Source organism: Olea europaea, chromosome 12 (assembly GCF_002742605.1).
Source record: "Olea europaea var. sylvestris chromosome 12, O_europaea_v1, whole genome shotgun sequence".
Lineage (NCBI taxonomy): Eukaryota > Viridiplantae > Streptophyta > Magnoliopsida > Lamiales > Oleaceae > Olea > Olea europaea.
This window is the reverse complement of record NC_036248.1, coordinates 12085201-12106931: the sequence shown is the minus strand read 5'-3', so window position 1 is coordinate 12106931 and position 21731 is coordinate 12085201. Positions and strand designations below refer to the sequence as shown.

General features: G+C 41.1%; 1 protein-coding gene across 1 annotated transcript; it reads left to right on the top strand.

Moving 5' to 3' along the window:
* Nucleotides 1-1079: 1079 nt before the first annotated feature.
* On the top strand, nt 1080-1618 carry LOC111406606 (RING-H2 finger protein ATL32-like). Its single transcript, XM_023035995.1, has one exon. It carries the CDS (start codon nt 1080-1082, stop codon nt 1587-1589), a length of 510 nt encoding a protein of 169 aa, XP_022891763.1. The 3' UTR covers nt 1590-1618.
* Nucleotides 1619-21731: the final 20113 nt, after the last annotated feature.

Below are 21731 nucleotides of genomic sequence, written 5' to 3'. Positions count from 1 at the left end.
GCTGCATGTGTTAATATCACTACTTAAATTAAGTGCTGAAATTGGGGTTTCCATTAAACCCTCATGGCCCCCACCAATTCGTTTGTTGATTGTCGCTTTAGGAAAAATTCCATATTGATTGTATTCTATACAGTTAATTGGCTTTTCACCCCCAAATGGGGGGCAGAATGTCAAGGGTATGCATTTGATTTTAAAAGTATTAGACACGATTATTGGCGAATTGTATCCTATATCTCTCTGTTATCTATTGGAGTAGCAAGTAATTATATGTACAACAATACTTGGTGTACATTATATTTACACTTTGTTACGTATCATTACATCATTCGACAATTTAGAAATAAAACAGTTTTTTCATTCAATCAATTCTTGATAACATGAATGATGTAAAGCAAGACGATTAACAAATGGCATAATTCTTAAATGTATGGAATCTCTCATAAACACTGGACAGAAAGGTGTATATATATACATATATTTGTCCCTTCAGTTTCACGTAATATTTATATCCTATTTGGTTAGGATAAAATTTAGATTTTTAGTAGATTTTGATAAAAGTTGGTGAAATATGTGATTGAAAAGTTGCATATCCTATAAAATGTATAGTTGAAAACAAATTTGAGAAAATAAATTTTAAGAAACGGGAACCAAAAAAGGACTTAACCTTTGTTTGGTAGATATATTTTGAGAATAGATTTTGAATTTATTTATTTTTTTGAAATGTACGGTTAAAAAATATGAAAAAGTTAAGAGTTTACATGCAAAATTATTTTGTTAGAAGAATATATGATGAAAACGAATTTCGAAAAAAATATATTTCAACAAATGTAGGCTAAACATGGACTTACTCTCATGTTACATTAATAATATGTGAGTGTCTTTTTCTATATATATATATACATATTTATTCCCTTGAAATGTCCTCCACGGTTGTTGGAGCGGGACCCAAGAACTTAATACCTCAAGGCCAACCGAAACTGCTTATAATTTCCCAGAAAAAAGTAGTTTTTCCACTCGAATCAACTTGCCGATCTTCAATCCTTCCCACGCTGAAGCCGCCTTTATTTTAACGTCCCACCATGGAATTTTCTTTCTATACCCTAAAAACCCTCCAACATTGCATCTTTAGCCATATCAAACAGACCCTTAAAAACCTATTTTCTCTGTTCTATACACAAAATATCAGCAAAAACACTGATCCTTCCACTGAACATCGTCCGTCTTCTTCATTAGCATCACTCCCTCTTTACATTACAAACACATCGATCAAGAATCAACTCAAGATTGAAGAATACAGAAGTTTTATACCGCGGGTCAGGACCGGAACACGAGATCTTGATCCCTGTTGTGCAGTGTGTTTGAATAATATACAGGATTGTGACATGGTGAGGGAACTTATGAATTGCCCGCATGTGTTTCACAGTAAGTGCCTGGACTGTTGGATTGATCAAGGCCATCAAACATGCCCGATGTGCAGAGCCAAGCTTTTGCAGAATAAAAAACAAGAATTGGGATTTGAAGAAGATCCATTTAGATCAGAGAGAATGGTTTACTTGTTTGGTGAAGATTATGTGATGAGTACTAGATGATTGAATGCATTTGTCTATTCGGGTAACACCAGGAAATTGTGCTCTATAAGAGAATGTTAGTCATAACATTTGTGGCATCTATGACATAATGAATTAAATGTTAATTTATTTTTATTCCTTATTGCACTACGTATTCCATGTTACAAACATACCATCATAGTTTAAAAGTGAGATCATATATAATTTAAGAACTTTAAATAACTATAAAAGAAGTAAATCTCAACTAATTATGAAACAAGTTATTAATTTGGGGAAAAATGTCATAGAGATCAAAGAAATCTTGATATATATCCAATGTATTTACAGCGTGATTAGATTGAATGGTACTTGTTGACCTCGCGAATTGGACCTTCCACGTGGCCAACCGATAGCTGCTCCACGTAATCCTCTCTGTTCACAGTCAACGCACGGTCAGATGCACACGGCCGGAACCAGCGAGGGTGGCGGCGGCCGCATACACTCCGACAGTCAAGTTAGCTTCTGGTAATCGGAACAGTACCAAAGTTGTGCAAAAATGGTGGGGAGGAGAATATATAAAATACTTGTTATAGAGAGCTAAGTTGTAAGAGTTTCATCCCCTTTGCCTCTTGTCAAACCTTGGGTATTTATAGTTGAGGAGAACCGTTAGATGTGAGATACGTGTATACATCTGACAGTGTGAGGCGTCTGCTCATAATCAGCCACGTCTATAGAGTGGGCGGATAATAACTTCTCCCGAGTTGAGTTGACATAAAGTTGATACGTCACATCAACTAAACCCATGGAGACGTCAAATCAATTAAACCTTGGGGGCAAAAAGGATCTTGACACAGACCTCTTTCTGAAATTGACGGCTGATCCTCTGATAGAGATCCTCGAAGTGCATTGCGCTTTGACGTCAGAGGCAAGAATGCTTCGGTTGGTTCAGTAGAATTGTTTGTGGCTCGTAGCGCATTAGCAGCTCGTCAACATTAGTGGTGGAGTCACTTCGGATGGGTGTTGGACACCTCGTATGACGCAATAATAGACTTTTCAAAGTGATTCAAATAGGGGCGTAACAGTGGTCTCCCCAAGTTCAGGCATGAATATTTATATCATGGGTGGACTTGTTTTCCCAATCGGGTATGCCTACCTCGGGATAGGAACCACGGTTTGTGAGAGCTTGTGGGTTGGTTTTCTGTATTCACAGAAGATATGAAGGTCGGGACATATCTTCCACAGACGCGCTAAAGCTTCATTACTGCCTAAGGAAAGAGCTTATCCGTAACTGATATGCTGGCCAACAGGACAGTGCGTTGGGAGACGGCTAAAGCTTTGTAAAGCTTGGGCGGGACATAGCTACCGAGGCGATGACCTATAGGGGACTCTGCTTCAGGTGCGTCTAAGATTAGTAAAGCTGAGTGAGGAGTTCATCTGCCACCGGTGCACTGATCCACAGGGGACGACACTTTGGGAGATGGCTAAAGCTTTGTAAAGCTTGGAGGAACGCAGCTACCGAGGCGATGACCCACAGGGGACTCCGCGTCAGGTACGTCTAAGTTTTGAAAGCTGAGTGAGGAGATCATCTGTCACCGGTGCGCTGACCTATAGAGGACGACACGTTGGGAGATGGCTAAAGCTTTGTAAAGCTTTGGATGGAACGCAGCTACCGAGATGATGACCCATAGGGGACTCCATGTCAGGTGTGTCTAAACTTTGTAAAGTTGAGCGAGGGGCTCATCTGCTATAGGTGCCCTGACCCACCGGGGACGACGCGTTGGGAAATAGCTAAAGCTTTGTAAAGCTTAGGAAGGAATGCAGCTGCCGAGACAATGACCCACAGGGGACTCCGCGTCTGGTGCGTCTAAACTTTGTAAAGCTGTGTGGAGCTCATATGTCACCGGTGCGCTGACCTACAGGGGACGACGCTTTGGGAGATGGCTAAAGCTTTATAAAGCTTCGGAGGGGATGTAGATACCGAGGCGATGACCCACAGGGGACTTCACATTAGGTGCGTTTAAGCTTCGTAAAGCTGAGTGTGGAACTCATCTGCCACTGGTGCGCTGACCTACAGGGGACGACGCGTTGGAAGATGACTAAAGCTTTGTAAAGCTTAGGAGGGAACACAGCTACCGAGGCGATGACCCATAGGGGACTTCGTGTCAGGTGCATCTAAGCTTTGTAAAGCTGAATGAGGAGCTCATCTGCTCGATCTGAGGCGAACATTTCTGACGTTAAATGATTTGACAACTGTCGCCTATTTCCAAGGCGACAGTTGTGTGCGATGCCCATTCCCAGAAAAGGTTGCTGCGGCTACTTATTGTAGACGGCTGATGGTGATCGAGGTGACACATTTCACGTGAGCGTGAGGGTCACGGTTAGATCTTGGGCGCAGATCAAATTTGGCGTTTCATTTCAACGACCTAGATTGATGATGTGACGAACAGCCTAGATTGATTGCATTTGAAATCTATGGTGGAGATCAGTTGGGACGCTCTATAAAAGGCAGACTTGAGCGTTTGGGGAGTTTTTCACTTTTGCGAAATCAGAAACTCCATTTGCTCTTAAAACTCTTGCATTTTCCAGCGACAACTTCAATTTTTGATGACTTCACAGTGTTTCTGACCATTTTCGACTATGGAACCCGCGTTTCGTGAGTTTCAGTAAGTATTTGACATCTTTCATTTTTGAAAAAAAAAATGACTTCTAAGGGTAGTGGTAGCTCGGGGAGTGGGCTGGAATTAGTACGAATGGATGACCCCATTTTGGCGACCTCTTCCAAACCTTCTGAAGCGATAATTTGGGGACGGGGAGAATATCTGGAAGAGGCTGATAGCCCAGTAGATACATCTGTGCATTGGGGAGTGTTGGATTACCCTTCTAAGCTAAAAAGTGCCGACCTGGATAGACTTAGGACGGAATATAGGATTCTAGACAGTGTAGATCTGTCCTACCCGAACCCGATGAGAGAGTCTGCTATCTTAGGCCAGGGTGCATGGCAATTAGCGAAGTGATTCTTAGGGCTGGCCTTGGCTCCCGATCCATCATTTCTTTCGCCTAGTCCTTAGGTCTTATGGTTTAGCTCCGACCCAGTTGAACCCAAACTCTTGGAGCCAAATGGTGGGCTCCTGGATGTTATGGAGGGAGGCGTCGCTTGGGGTAGAGATGCATTTTTCTGTCTTCCAGACCCTTACATCCCCAAGGTAGCGGATGGGGAGGATAAGACCAGGGGCTGGTATTACCTGACCTCATAGGGTTCCCATACTCCATTCGTGCTCGATCTGCCGAGCTCCATTAAGAAGTGGAAGAGCTCGTGGTGCTGGGCTGTCGGGAGATGGGACACGATGGAGGAGGACCCCCTAACGCCTCCTACAGTCCCCATGAAGTATTCTACACTTAGTGAGTACTGTTGCTTTGCATTTATGTTTATTCTTCTTCGGTTTTGATCGTAACTACTATTTGTTTGCTTTTGAAGACACTCTTCCTCAGTGTGAGATATCCACCGACGACTTCAATATCATTTGCATCATCTACCAGCTGCCTCCGAAGAAGAGGTCATACTACCAGTCAATTAGGAAGAACATTCACTTCGTGACGCATGATCTGATGGCTTCTCAAGGTAAATTTCCCAAAGTGAATACTCTTTAGTAATTTTTCGGACCCTTTAAATTTGTAATAATTTGTTTTTTTCTTTGCAAATAACTTTAATAGGAAAATGCCCCTGAAGCCTGATTTCAAGACCATCCAGAATATGATGGTAGAGGCGAGAGCTTTGAAGACCTCCGTCTTTGCATACAAGAAGCAGATGGAGGATCTGGTGGATGCTAGCAAGAGGCTCCAGCCTTCGACAGAGGAGGAGGTAGCAGAGGATCCGGAGGCCAACTTGCTGCGAAAGGGCAAGAAGTCTGCTGGCACTTCGAAGCGCCCATCAGTGGCGAGCCGCTCCCGGTTCTGAAGCAGACCACCATACCCACTGGGGTGGCCATCCCGAAGAAGACACCTGCACCCTCCGAGACTTCTCCTGCCTTGGCTACAGCCCCAGTTGCTGCTGTTCTAATTGCCCAAGTGCCGGGACAATCGAAGAGGAAGAGAGCCCGTCCTTCGAATGAGGAGGACTTCTTGGGCACAAATTCTGAGGAGCCGGTGAAAGAGGTGCTGGAGGCTCTTCCTCCGAAGATGGCGGTGGTCCACAACAAGTATTGGACAAAGGAATGGAGAGACCACACTGCCTCCTGCACCATCGAAGACCTTGTCGCTGCAAACAATGCCTGTGTGGTCCGGGCCCTAAGCACAAGCATCCAACTTGAGGGCTTGGTGAAAGACCTCAGTGCCAAGAGGGAGGACCTCGCCAAGTGCCTTGAGGAGGCGATGCATTATGGGGACGCAGTACGAAAAGCCCAGGCCAAGGCCTCGGAGGAGGAGAAAACAAGGAAGGAAGCTGAGGCCCAGCTGGCGACTGCCAAGGGGGAGATAGAGTGGCTGAAGAAGGAGCTCTCTAAAATGGAGCGCCGGTGGCTGCAATGACAGAAGAGTGGATCACGCCAATGAGCACCGCCGGCTCGCCACGGAGGCTCTGGAGGTCTCCAATAAAGAAAAAGCTGAGTTGAGGTAGAGGGCGGAGGCCCAGGCTAAGGAGATTGCCTCCCTAAAGGGGGAGATGAAGTCGGCATGGGAGGTAACGGTGCAGCGCTTTATTGACCATTTCGAGGAGCACCCCCTGTACAACGACTTTGCCAACTACTGGGCCTCTTGGAGTGCCCAAGGACTGTTAGGTTGGCTAAAAGAAGTCTACCCTATTCTGGACATATCCTCTTTAAAGACAGAGTTCGATGGGCCTACTGGAGGTTGGCCTGATAGGTTTGTCGAGGAAGCTCCAGAGGCCCCCCAAGAGGAAGAGCCGGCGGCCTGGATGGACGATGCCCCAGTAGAGTAGAACTATTTTTGTAATAACTTCGGCCTCCCTTTTTGTAACTTGATTTTAAGATGAATGTAATGAAAACTTTTATTTCATGTATTGGTGCTTCCTCCTTTTTCTTGTGTTGAACTGTTCATACTTTAGTAAATGGATGATAAGCACTTAAGCAAACAATAAGCACTACTTACCAATAACCAATCGATAAAAAGAGATCGGAGCAATAACATATTAAATAACCGAGGCAACAACTCATTAACTGATTTGACATAAAGAACTGAAGTATCATTACTTAGAGGTTACCTCATCCATCATTAAGGCAATTTCAGCACTTAGTAAGATAGGGAAGTTACAAATGAGATCGGATCATGACAAACACATATTAGATAGCATCGAGATCGGATCGGAACATACGATCATCATTGATAGTACTTTCTCAAGTGTTCGATGTTCCATTGATGAAGCAGTACTCTCCCTGTATCTTCAATTTCAAAAGTACCAGGTCAGGACTCTTTGCAGATGCGATAAGGACCCTCCCAATTTGGTCTAAGCACTCCGGCCCCAGTTGGCTTTGACGATTGGAAGACCATTCTAAGGATGAGGTCCCCCAATCGAAGAGTTCGATTTCTGACTTTGGAGTTGTAATAGCGGGTCATCTTCCTTTGATACTTGGCCAGTTTCACTTGGGAGGTATCCTTCCTTTCTTCAAGGAAGTAGAGTTCGCTCATTCGAGCTTCGCCATTACTGATCTCATTGAAGTGTATCTGACGATGCGATGAGACTCCTACCTCGACAGGGCTCATGGCTTCGGCTCTGTAGGTTATCAAGAAGGGTGTCTCCCCTGTAGCAGTTTGGCTAGTTGTGCGGATGGCCCAGAGGGCGTAGGGAAGCTCATCGACCTACGCCTCCTTCGAGGCATCAATCTTCCTTTTCAAGGTATACTTGATGGTTTTATTCACTACCTCAACTTGCCCATTTGCTTGGGGATGATGAGGCATATAGAAATCCTTCTTTATTCCTAGTTCGTTGCATAAGTCTCGCATCTTCTTGTTGTCAAACTGTCTCCCGTTGTCGGACACTAATGAGTGGGGAATGCCGAACCTGCAAATGATGTTCTTCCAGACAAATTTTGTAGTATGCGCTTCAGTGATCTTGGCAAGAGGTTCAGCCTCAACCCACTTGGTGAAATAGTCCATGGCGACAATGGGAAAAGTCGCACTTCCTCTCCCTTTTGGGAGTGGACCAATGAAGTCAATACCCCATTTAGCGAATGGCCATGAACTGGTGACTACGGAGAGGGTTTGAGAAGGCTGTCTTTGAATATTTGAGAAGCGCTGGCACTTATCACATTTCTGAACGAATTGGCAAGCATCCCTTTTTAGGGTTGGCCAGAAGTAGCCATGTCGGAGCACTTTGTGTGCCAAAGCCATTCCTCCAAAGTGATTTTCGCAGAGCCCTTTGTGGATCTCCCTGAGTATATACGTGGCTTCTTCCCCTCCTAGACATCGGAGAAGTGGTGAGGCAAAGTCTCTTTTGTAGAGAACATCCTCTTGTAGGATGAAGTGCGCGACTCTCCTTTTTAACTTTCTCGCCTCGCTTCTTGAAGCTGGTAGTGATTGATCCTTGAGATAGGCGATGATAGGTTGCATCCATACTGGGGTACTTTCTATCCATAACAACTCTTCACCTCTGGAGATGGAGGGGCTTCGACAAGCGTTCAATGGGAACAATCTTTAGCAGCTCTGAGTCTTTAATGCTGGCCAATTTTGACAGGGCGTCTGCATGAGTGTTCTCAAGGCGTGGGACTTGGATCAATTCGAATCTCTCGAAATGTGGGATTAGGTCCAGAACCAATTTTAAATATGCAGCCATACTACTGTCTTTGGCAACAAAGTTCCCGTTGACCTAACTCACCACAAGTTGAGAGTCGTTGCTTGCCAGGAGCCTTCTGACCTGCATTTCTTTTGCGAGTCTAAGGCCTGCTAGAAGGGACTCATATTCGACAGCGTTGTTTGAGGCTTTAAAGCCGAACCTTACTGCACAATTTAGCTTATGGCCTTCCGGGTTTTCCAAGACAATCCCAACTCCAGAGCCAGTTTCTCCTGAGGATCCATCCACGAACACGTTCTATTGAAAGGCTTCCTCGCACTCATCGGTCCATTGGAACTTCATCCCTTGCTTCAACACTTTGAAGAAGGGTAGGCTCTTATCAGTGGCTCTGGAGATTAAGCGATTGAGCGCAGCTATCCGACCATTGAGGCTCTGGACCTCCTTCGACTTCTAAGGTGACATCATTTCCAGTAAGGCCCTAATCTTTATCGAATTTTCTTCAACTCCCCTTTGGTTCACAATGTACCCCAAAAACTGACCCGAAGCCATGCTGAAGGTACGTTTGAGGTGGTTTAATTTCATTTGGTATTTCCTAAGAATCTGAAAGGTCTGGTCGAGGTGACTTACGTGTTCATTCGCCTGGAGGCTTTTGACTAGCATGTCGTCCACGTAGGCTTCCATGGTTTTGCCAATATATTCGGCAAATATCATGTTGACCAGCCTCTGATATGTAGCTCCGACATTTTTCAATCCGAAGGGCATGACTTTGTAGCAGTACAATCCTCTGTCTGTGATGAACGACGTGGACTCCTCATCAGGTTGAAACATGGGTATCTGGTTGTATCCTGAGTACGCATCCATGAAGCCTAAGAGTTCATGTCCGGCAGTGAAATCCACAAGTTGGTCTATCCTCGGCAGTGAGAAGCTATCCTTAGGGCATGCTTTGTTTAAGTCTGTGAAGTCTACGCACACTCTCTATTTCCCACTAGGCTTCCTCACAATGATCGGATTGGATATCCACTTCGGATAAATGGCTTCTCTGATGAAGTCATTGCGGCTAAGCTTATTGACTTCATCTTTGAGTGTCTCGTACCTCTTCGGGTTGCGGGCTCGTCTTTTCTATCGATGTGGGGCACAGGAGGCGTTGATGTTTAGGCGATGGCAACTGATCCTTGGGTCTATTCCTACCATGTCTTCGTGCTTCCAAGCGAAGACATCCATATTCATTTTTAGGAAGCTTATCATTTGTTCTTTCGCTTCGGGGGACAACGTCTTTCCTATCAACAGGACCTAACTGGAGTCCTTTGGGTTGATGGAGAAAGTTTCAAGTTCTTCCATTGGGGTCGCGTTCGGTTCTGAACCAGTTATTCGGAGGTCTAATTCGTCAAGAGGGTGCCCTTCTTCAGAGGCCTTTTCCATGTCGACGTCTTCCTCCTATTCAAAGGTATGCCCTATTTCAAGGGCGTTGAGCATTTCTACATCCAAGTCGGATTCATTCGCAACCTCCGTTATGATTACATTAACAGTGCAGGGCTCTGATTTTCGCAGAGAGTTTAGATAACATGCTCTGGAGCCCATCTGGTCGCCTCGAACCGTAGCAATTTCATGCTCAGTTGGGAACTTCATACACAAGTAATGTATGGAGGTGACAGTCCAAAGATCTTTCAAGGCGGGTCTGCCCAATACTCCGTGATAGGCTGACCTATGGTCTACTACCAAAAACTCTTTGAAATGTTGGGCCACGAGGGGAGTTGAACCCATCTTGACGGGCAAAGTAATTCGTCCTCGTGAGATGATGCTATCTCCAGTAAATTCAAATAGTGGGTCAGTCATGAGAATTAGCCCGTGTTCAATTTGCATTTTGTCGAAGGTAGAGCCAAACAGTATGTTCACCAAGCTGTCATTGTCGACAAGCATGCATTTGAGTCTATTTCTTGCTACTATGGCTCTTACTACCAATGTATAACAATGGGGGTGGTGAACTCCTCGTTTATCTTCTTGGGAGAAGGTAATCGGGGCCATCCTGTTGGCTTCTTGGGACTGGTTGACGATGTACGTGAGCATCAACGAATCCTTTGTTTCCCTTGTATAGTTCATTTGGGCATTCTTAGTGTTGCCGCCGATGTGAGGTCCCCCGATGATCGTATCAATTTTCCCGATGATTTGGCCTCCAGAAAATGGGGCCTGATCTCTCTGTCCGGACTCTCCTCTATCCCTCAATCCTCTTCTTTGGGGTGATTGATCTCTATGCCTCCTTTCAGCCCTGTTCGGGGGAAGCGGATCGAGGGGATGTTCGTCCTTCCTGGAGGGATGTGGGTTATTCCAATCTAAGCGTCGCGGAGCGTCTCTGCATTCGCTGGTGTCATGTCCATAGAGTTGGTGGAAGGTGCAGAACCTTGCCCTTTCTAAGGGTCTGCTTGACCACTTCTTCTTTTTCTTTCAACTACTATCAGTACCCCTAGATGGTCCCACCTCAGCAGGGGCATTCTCGTATGCCAATATCGACACTGCATTTAGTGTGGCAGAAGCTAGTGCCTGTCTAGACGTGGAAGCTATTGTATGCCCTGCCTGGGTCCATTGCTGGGTGACAAGGTATGTTGCGGGCCCTCGACCTACCTGCCTTTGAGGTAGAGGGAGTCCCCGTGCGGCACGATTTCGGTGATCAATCATCTCTTCACTGATGATCTCAATTCTCATCATTTCCACCAGTTCGTCATAAGTGGCAGGATTCTTGCTGCGCACATCCCTCTAGAACAAAGTGTTCATGTTGAGGTCGTCTTTTAAGGCTAAAAGGCCTTCTCTGTCAGTGACTGTTCGCAGTAGGTGATCTCGTCTGTAAACCTGACGAGGTAGTTTTTCAGCGTTTCTCCAGGGGTTTGTCTCATATCTTGCAGGCGTTGCACTGTGGCTTCTCCTTCTCTACGTGAGAGGTACTGGTTTAACAAGGCCTTTTTTAGCTCTGGCCAACTCCTAATGCTCAGAAGATGTAGCCTGCTATACCACACTTCAGTGGCTCCGGTCAGGGTTAGATGGAAGGCTCTGCATTTCAAAGTAGGCGAGGCTCCCCTGGGACTCATCTGTGTCATGTACTTCATGAGGTGCTTCTCCGAGGTCCCCTTTTCCTTCATACTTGGGGATTTTAGGTGGTACGAAGTTCGCAGGCATTAGAGAGCCTCGGATCTCCCTTGAGAAAGGGAGATTATCATCATCATCATCAATCTCATAAGATCGACATGGCCCTTCGGAGTCCCCATCATCTTGCATGTTCTGGGGGGATGGAGGTGCTCTTCCTCGGCTACCCCAATCAACTAAGTTTCTTCTCTCCTTTCTATTTCTAGGTGGAAGGGGCGCTAGTTGATCTTTCCACTGAGCAGACCCTATTACTAAGGTCCCGCCCTATCCAGTTAAAGACACTGACTGACCTTTGTGCTTCATATTCTGGTGGGAAGTTGTCCCCCAATTTTGGTTCTGCTGGCTGGCTCCCTTGTACATAGAATGTGACTTTCGTACCCACTTCTCTCTCGAGGGGGGTTCTCTGTGCTGGCTCATATAGCCTCAGGAGCGAGACGTTGGGACTTCACGAGCTGGGTAATATTCTTGGGGCATTTGGGCGCCCTGGTGACCTTAGGCTCGCACGAAGAATTCATGCATGTCTATATTCTGAGCTGCGATCTCTCTCACGCCCACAGCTATTTGGGCCATTCCTTCAGTGAGCATGGTCGTTCTTTCACCTCAGCGACATCGGCGATGGGGGTTTTTGGTGAGTGACATTGTTTCGGAGCACCTCTTCTTCAGAGGCGTCCATCCTGAGGTTTGCGTCCTCATTGCTGAAACTCATCTTATCTACTCCTTTTTCAAGGTGACGAGCATCTGGGTTGTAATTCGACTTTGTTCTTTTTCAAAAACGTCCCCTTTTCAAGGTAAGTCAAGGGTTTTCCAATGGCTTTTCCGGTGGAGAATGTATAACTTTGGATGGGAAGTTTCCCACAGACGGCGCCAATTTATTGACCTCGCGAATTGGAATCTCCACGTGGCCAACCGATAGCTGTTCCACGTAATCCTCCCCGCGCACAGTCAACGCACGATCAGATGCACACGATCGGAATCAGTGGGGGTGGTGGCGGCTACATACACTCCGTCGGTCAAGTTAGCTTCTGGTGATCGGAACCGTACCAAGGTTGTGCAAAAATGGTGGGGAGGAGAATATATATTTACTTGTTATGGAGAGCTAAGTTGTAAGAGTTTCATCCCCTTTGCCTCTTGTCAAATCTTAGGTATTTATAGTTGAGGAGAACCGTTAGATGTGGGACACGTGTATGCATCTGACGGTGTGAGGCTTCTGCTCATAGGCGTTAATCAACTGTCTATAGAATGGACGGATAATAACTTCTCCCGAGTTGAGTTGACATAAAATTGATACGTCACATCAACTAGGCCCATGAAGACATCAAATCAATTAAACATTGGGGGCAGAAACGATCTTGATACAGATCTCTTTCTGAAATTGGAGGTGGATCTTCTAACAGAAATCCTCGGAGTGCATTGCGCTTCGACGTCAGAGTCAAGAATGCTTCAGTTGGTTCAGTAGAATTGTTTGTACCTCGCAGCGCGTTAGCAGCTCGCCAACATTAGTGGTGGAGTCACTTCGGAACCATTTCGGATGGGTGTTGGACACCTCATATGACGCAGTAATAGATTTTTCGAAGTGGTTCAGATAGAGGCGTAACAGCATTAAATAGTACTACTTAATGCTAGTTATGAAATAAATTTTTATACAGAATAATATAATATACCCTTGTTTGTTGAGGATAAATGTCAATTTTTTTTTAAGTCGATAAAATATGTGATTGAAAAATTGTGTGTTCCATTAAATATAATGGTTAAATTAATTATTAATTTTAATTTAAAATCAAACGGGGGTATATATAAAATTTTGGACTATTTTTCTTAATTAACATTTAAAGATGAAGCATCAAGGTTTATTATGAGCCACGTGCAATCTTTTAGGACATTTTAAAAAGTAAATTTACTTTGCTTAAATAGCGAAAAATAATCTAATATATAAAACATTGGACTAATCCTTTTAATGAAATTCACAGAACCTTAACAGTTTTTGCTTCTGTCTTTATATTAATTACTGTACCAGTTACTGAAATGTAAGAGTAGCTAAAGTTAGGTATCTTTCTTGATTATGAATTTTGAATAGTGTATTAATGGAAAATATATGATTAAAATATAAGGAAAATTTTATATTTATGTGTAATATTGTTTTATTGAAAAATGTATAATTGAAATGATATCAAAATATCGTAGAAGTATGCATTTTTTTTTGCCCCGTTTGGCAACATTTTATAAAAATGAAATTGGGTGAAATGATTTTTTTTTTTTTTTTTTTTGAAAAATGAGTGATTGAAAAGAAAGAAAAATTTTCAATTTACATGTAATATTATTTTATGAAAAATTGTATGGTTGAAAATAGAAAAAAAAATAAAATGTAATGAAATGAAAATTAGTTGAGATCAAACTAAACTTGTGGGTATTTAGACAGCTCATAAATATAGTGAGGAAATGGTACAAGAATTCCGGGTGTCACATGGCCCAACTTTGAAGAAACAGTATGAACCAATAAACATTGTGCTTCCTTTTGCATTATTTATATTGATCAATAATTATTAGGCCCGTTTGATTTTATTTTTATCAAAATATATTTTTTTCTTTATTTTTATTAATTACACATTTTTTATTAAAATAATATTACACGTAAATTTAAAAAAAATTCTTATTTTTCACCCACACATTCTTCATCAATCTACTATTCTAAAATTCATTTTTTCCATAAAAATAATTGTCAAACACCCTCTTAATCTATGGGATTTCCTTTTTCTAAAATTCATATTTTCTTAAATTTATTTTTAATCACATATTTTTTAATATTTATAATTTTGATTAATTTTTCCATGACTTATTTCCTAAATTTTTATTAAAAATTACTAAATCATTAATTCTTAACAATACCAAACATAGACTTAGACCATGTTTGATACATGTTAAAATCTAGAGTTTAGCCCTTCGGGGCACATCTCAACTGGTGGATCAATCAACATTGGCTTGCTTCCAGTGACAAGGTGGAGAATTCGATTTCTGGTGGGAACCTGCGGCCAAAAATTTGGTATGGAGCAATCACTGTGGAGGAGGGTCTCTTGTGCGCAGAAGTGACAGTCAATGAGGAGAACCTGTGATCCAGTTGAGGCATATCCCGCGATTTACCCCCTCCAAGGTTCTAGGGGCATGGGTCTTGGAGGTTAAGAATTTAGTCTGGTGTAAGTTGTGATACCTAGATATCAAAAAATAAAATAAAATCTAGAATTTAATTTAAGTTAAAGTTAACAATTAATTTGAATCATATATTTTATGGGTCTTACAACTTTTTAACCACACTTTTCGTTAAATTCTATCAAAATCTATTAAAACTTTTATTTTAATATTCACCAAACAAGAGCTTAATATGTAAAACTTTATAATTTAAAATTTAAAAGATTAAACAAGATATACACAACAGTCAACACAGTGATACCCACTAGATCTCCTCCCAGTCGCTCATAAACTAGGATATAGACTATATCGACGACAGAGACAGCCTTCCTAACCCTGTCACATCGTCATTTCGAAAAATTTGTATCATCTAACAGCATATTTTAATAGGACCATACTATATATATATACCGATTTATTTTTACTCAATCCTTTATCGACTACTCACAATAAGAGGGTGTGAACCATATTTTGGGATTTTTTTCTTATTCATGCGAGTCCGTGTACATGTGAGTGGGGGTAAACAATTCGATAGATCTTTAGGTGTATAAATAAAATTATTCATTTTAGTATGCAATAAAATCGTTGCTTTTGAAGTTCTAGTTTTAACTTCTCCAAAATATCAAATAGAATTAATTTATTTTCTGTGCTAAACTTCAGTATTCTACTAGTAAACCTCCTCCATTCTTCATATTAACTTTATTTGAATTTTTCATTAAATAGGCCATGCTTTAATTTTTTAAATTTCAAATTTTAACAATTGTTAAATTTTTTCTTTTAAAATAATTATAGAAAATACATATTCTTAGATAAATATCTAACAATATTAGATGGGTTATAAAAGTAAGAATAAAATATGATGAAAATAATACATAAGGAAATTATTATAATCAATAGAAATTTTAAATAATTCTAAACTGACAAAAAGTAAATCATTTTCGTTTATGTTTTGATATTGATTATATATATCAATTCTCAAAAAAATGTTTATCAAGTTCGGGAAAAAACCATATATACACCCATAAAGGGAAAAAAATCCATTATATACTCTTATACGATAATATATTTATAATATACTGTATAACCTAAATAAATATACCAATAATACTGTTTAAAAAATTTTCCTTTTATTCTTTTGTGACTAAAATTTAAATCTGATTACATTATGTTAGAATTGAATGAAAAATATTGAATAGAAGTCTCTTTATATGTTGTAACTCAAGTAATTCAAATCCCTTCATGTTTTTAATTCTTTTATCAATGAATGGTTTAACTCCTTGATTAATGAGCTAATTTTTCTTCCATTGGTATAAATAGGAGTCTCTCTAGGTTGGAAAATCACAAGTGAAATGCAAATTTCTTCCTCTAAGCAACAATCTTCCTTTTCTCACTTTCAAGTTCTTCCTTTTGGTTATAATTTATTTGTAAGATAAAGTATATCACAACTAGTTCGCAGGCGGTTAACGTAGTGCAGCGTGAACCGACAACCAATTGGATCCTGGGAATCGAACACCGATTAAAACCTCTTGCACTCCGGTGAGGCGGGGAATTCGATTTAAGGAAACTATGAATACACAGGCATTCGGTTTAATTTGATTCTCTAATATTTACCTACAAGCTTAAATCGAATTGGCTTTAGTAAATCAAATTTTGTTCATTAGTTTTTGTCAATTTTTCCAGTTCATGATTTTTGCATGATTTCTAATTCATTTTAAATGATTGTTAAGTTGTTAATAATTTGAGAAAATAATCTATTCTTCAACTCTGCAGTTTATTTTCTGAACAGATAACTTGATCTCGAATTTATATACAACTTTACAAACTTATAATTATTCTAAATTATTTGTTACTTGTTCCGGTTCAATGGCGTCACATGGAAATAACAATGTGAACAACGGAAGCAACACTGTTGGTACCGGTGTACCAAATCCTGCAATGATCGTTGTTAACCCTATGGAGACCACGACCGACATTTTTCCTATTGACGGGATAATTGGAGGCGAGATTCCTCATGTTGGAATGAACCCAACTTTGCCTTCGACTGTGGCCTTGGCAATCTAGTTTGGCACAATACCTTTGCCAGTGCCTAGGGCTGCGGCTTCGGCACCTTTGCCATCGTTTCCGGCTCCATTTTCAGTGAATCATGCAATTCGATCAGATAAGTTTGCTGGTACTAATTTTAAGACATGGCAGAATAAGATGGTTTTCTATCTCACTACGTTGGGCCTTGCACATTTCCTCACTGAGGATGCCCCTATCGTGGCTGAAAACGACACTGATGTGCATAGGCGTGCAACTTGGGAAGCTTGGAAAAGTACTGATTTTTTGTGCCGCAGCTATGTCTTGGATGGCCTACAGAATTCTCTGTATCACATATATGTGGTAAAGAAGTCTGCTAAGGAGTTCTAAGAGTCCTTAGAAAAGAAATACAAGACCGAGGATGCCGAATCTAAGAAATTCTTAACCAATCGGTGTATGGACTTCGAAATGGTTGATTCACGTTCAGTGGTGAGCCAAGTACAGGAGTAGCAAGTGCTTTTGCAAGAAATGCATGCTGAGGGTCTGACCATGTCAGAATCTCTATAGGTGGCTACTGCTATTCACAAGCTACCTCGTCAGTGGAAGGCTTTCAAAAGTTATTTGCAGCATAAGAGGAAAGAAATGTCTTTCGAGGATTTAATTATCAAGCTGCGCATTGAGGGGGATAACAAACAGGCTGAACGTAAGTCAGAGAATTCTTGAGAAGGCTAATGTATTGGAGTACAGCCAAAGTTTTGGTACTAAGAAAGTTCACTCCTTTAAAGCCAAACAGGGTAACGAAAATCGAAAAAATAAAAAAAGGCTACGAAAGGGTCTCAATTGAAGCCTGTAGGTGGGGTAGGAAAGAAACCTAAGTTCCAGTTCAATGGAAAGTGCTTCAATTGTGACAAAGTTAAGCATCGATTAGCAGACTGTCGTCAACCTCGGAGGGATAATAAGCAGCGTGCTTAGGCTAATATGGTTGGATATGAGAGAGATCATATCTCAGATGAAATGTCTGAGCTAAACCTCATGGCAATGATTAGTGAGGTTAACCTGGTGGGGTCTAACCTAAAGGAGTAGTGGCTGGACACTGGGGCCACTTGCCATGTCTGCTCCAACAGAAGCATGTTCACTACTTTTGTACCAATTACAAATGGTGAAAAGTTGTTAATGGGAAACTCTACAACTTCTGAAGTACTTGGTAAAGGCAAGATGGTCCTGAAGATAACATCTGACAAAGAGCTTACTCTGACTAATGTGTTGTATGTGCCAGAGATTGACAAGAATCTGGTCTCTGGGTCTATTCTGAGCAAGAATGGGTTCAGCATGGTCTTTGAGGCGGATAAGCTGGTGATTACCAAAATAGGAGTTTATGTTGGGAAATGCTATATGACTGATGGCCTATTTAAATTGAATGTAATTGCTGTAACCCCAAATGTTATGAGTAATGAGAAAACTCCTTCTGTTTACTTGCTTGAGTCTCCTAATCTGTGGCATGGTAGATTAGGTCACGTAAATTACAATGCTTTACGTAGACTAAGCAAACTAAATTACTTGCCTAGGTTTCAAATTGATTCAAATCATAAATGTGAAACATGCATTGAATCTAAACTTACTAGGTCTTTGTGTCATAGTATTGAAAGAAGTATCGAGCCATTGGGACTAGTCCCCAGTGATGTATGTGACTTGAAATCTGTCCAAACACGAGGCGGTAATAAGTATTTTATTACTTTTGTCGACGATAGCACGGGATATTATTATGTGTACTTGCTTAAAAGCAAAGACGAAGCAATCGATAAATTCATTCTTTATAAGAATGAAGTTGAAAATCAACTTAGTAAGAAAATAAAGGTGCTACAGAGTGATCGTGGTGGTGAATATGAATCATCGTTTGGTGAATTTTGAGCTAAACATAGAATAACTCACCAAACTACCACACCTTATTCACCTCAGCAGAACGGAATTGCTCAGCGTAAGAATAGAACTTTAAAAGAAATGATGAATGCTATGTTGATTAGTTCTGGATTACCACAGAACATGTGAGGAGAAGCTATTCTTTCCGCAAATTACATCTTAAATAAAGTGTATAAAAAGAATATGGATAAGACTCCGTATGAACTTTGGACAAATTGGACACCTTCATATAAATACTTACGAATGTGGGGGTGTCTTGCTAAAGTTGTGGTGCCTCCTCCTAAGAAGGTCAAGATTGGACTTAAGAGAGTTGATTGTGTGTTCATTGGTTATGCACAAAATAGTAGTGCATATAGGTTCCTTGTGCATTATTCGAATGTACCCGATATTCATCGGAAGACGATTATGGAGTCTAAGAATGCACAATTCTTTGAGAATATATTTCCTTGTAAGTCTTCTAAATAGTTAACTCCTATTAAATGGACAATGAAATCTTCTGCTTCTGGCAGTAGTAAAAATCCAGTTGAAGAAGGTAAGGATGAGCTTAGACGAAGCAAAAGGACCAAAACTTCTAAGATGTTTGGCCCTGATTTTCTCACATATTTGATGGAGAATGATCCTCAAAGCTATAAAGAAGCTATACCTTCTCCAGACGGTCATTTGTGGAAAGAAGCCATCAAAAGTGAAATCGATTCCATTCTACAGAATCATACCTGGGAGTTAGTAGATCTTCCACCGGGCTGTAAGCCTTTGGGCTACAAGTGGATCTTCAAGAAGAAGATGAAAGCGGACGGCTCAATTAATAAATGTAAAGTTTGGCTAGTAATCAAAGGTTATAAGCAAAAGGAAGGCTTAGATTACTTTGACATTTATTCTCCTGTGTCGAGAAAAACTTCTATTCGGATGATAATTGCTATTGTGGCCTTGCGAAATCTGGAAATACATCAAATGGATGTAAAAACAGCTTTCTTAAATGGAGATTTGAATGAAGAATCTACATGGAGCAACCAGAGGGGTTTACAGCTCTAGGTCAAGAAAGGAAAGTTTGTAGACTGATTAAATCGCTGTATGGTTTGAAGCAAACACCGAAGTAATGACATGAGAAGTTTGATAATGCTATGCTTTCTAGTGGTTTTAGAATTAACGAGTGCGACAAGTGTGTATATGTCAAGGACACTAATGATGGATATGTCATACTATGTCTATACGTCGACGACATGCTCATTGTCGATAGCTCTGACAAGATTATCTAAGCCACTAAGAACATGTTAAACTTGAAGTTTGACATGAAAGATATGGGTCTCGTGGATGTCATTTTGAGAGTAAAAATTACTCGAACACCAAATGGACTTGTGTTATCTCAATCTCATTACATTGATAAGATACTAGACAAGTTCAACAAGTCAGATACCACTGTGGCCAGGACTCTAGTGGATTTGAGTCTCCACTTATCCAAGAACACTGGTGATGGTGTATTACAGTTAGAATATTCTCGATTTATTGGGAGTTTAATGTATTTAATGACTTGTACGAGACTGGATATAGCATACTCAGTTAGCAGATTGAGTCGCTACACGAGTAACCCAGGTGCTGTCCACTGGAAAACCATTTTTAGGGTGCTACATTATTTAAGGCACGCTCGTGATTTTGGACTGCACTATTCTAGATACCCTACAGTAATCGAAGGGTATGCTGATGCAAATTGGATATCAGATATGTCAGATACCAAGTCTGCTAGTGAATATGTCTTCACTCTTGGTGGTGGAGCTGTCTCTTGAAAATCGTCCAAACAAACTTGCATCACAAGATCTACAATGGAATCGGAGTTCATTGCTTTGGACAAAGCAACTGAAGAAGTGGAGTGGCTTCGCCAGTTTGTTGAAGATATTCCAAGATGGTCAATGCCTGTGCCTGCAATTTGTGTTTATTGCGATAATCAATCAACAATTGGCAGGGCACAGAGCGATATGTATAATGGTAAGTCTCGCCCTATTCGAAGACGACACAATACCATTCGACAACTACTCTTACAAGGTATTATCACTCTGGACTACGTGAAGTCAAAGGATAATATTACGGATCCGCCAACCAAAGGGCTAACTCGAGAGCTAGTTGTAAAACCATCGAGGGGAACGGGCTTGCAGCCTATGACGTTGAAAGGTATCATGGTGGAAACCTAACCTAGCTGAATAGAGATCCCAAGATCTAGGCTCAAAGAGACAAGTAAAACATGTATATCTGTGTAAATCACTGAGAATGTTCTCCTTCTGCTCATTCCTATGGTGCTCACAGTGATTGGAAGATGTAGGTTAAGCTATGCTTTTAATGACCATTAAGCATTGTTGTGAAAAACTGAGTTAAGAGGTCACCTATGTGAGTGTGAAGTGGGGCCGCTTCTATAAGGATTAACAAGGCTATATCCTTGAAAAAACACTTGCAGAACCAGGCGACGCGTTCATGGACAAAACGAACACAACAGTAAGAACTATGTTATGACTATAATGGTCCTGTGTGAGATCTATTGTCTTGGTTTACACAAATGGCGAAATAGTTCAAGGCATCAGATCCATTGGTTTGCTAGTAATTCTCGATAGGTTTCACAAGGGAAGGTTCAAAGCTAAATGCTACCTATCCTATGCAGGATTGATTCGTTTTACTCTCTCTTTCCTCTTGAGTCTTAGTTTCCATTTTTCATTCATGTGGGGGATTGTTAGAATTGAATAAAAAAAATTGAATAGAAGTAATGAAAAATATTGAATAGAAGTCTCTTCATATGTTGTAACTCAAGTCCCTTCATATTTTTAACTCCTTTATCAATGAATGGTTTAATTCCTTGATTAATGAGCTAGCTTTTCCTCCATTGGTATAAATAGGAATCTCTCTAGGTTGGAAAATCACAAGTGAAATGCAAGCTTCTTCCTCTAAGCAACAATCTTCCTTTTCTCACTTTCAAGTTCTTCCTTGTACTTATAATTTCTTTGTGAAATAGAGTATATAACAGCTAGTTCACAGGCGGTTAAAGTAGTGCAGCGTGAACCAACAACCGATTGTATCCTGGGAATCGAACACCGTTTAAAACCTCTTGCACTCCAGTGAGGCAGCGAATTCGATTTAAAGAAACTGTGAATACACAGGCCTTCGGTTTGATTTGATTATCTAATATTTACCTACACATTACGCTCATTAAATTGTAC

Coding starts and splice junctions, on each gene's coding strand:
- LOC111406606 (XM_023035995.1), top strand. CDS start 1,080: ATGGAATTTTCTTTCTATACCCTAAAAACCCTCCAACATTGCATCTTT.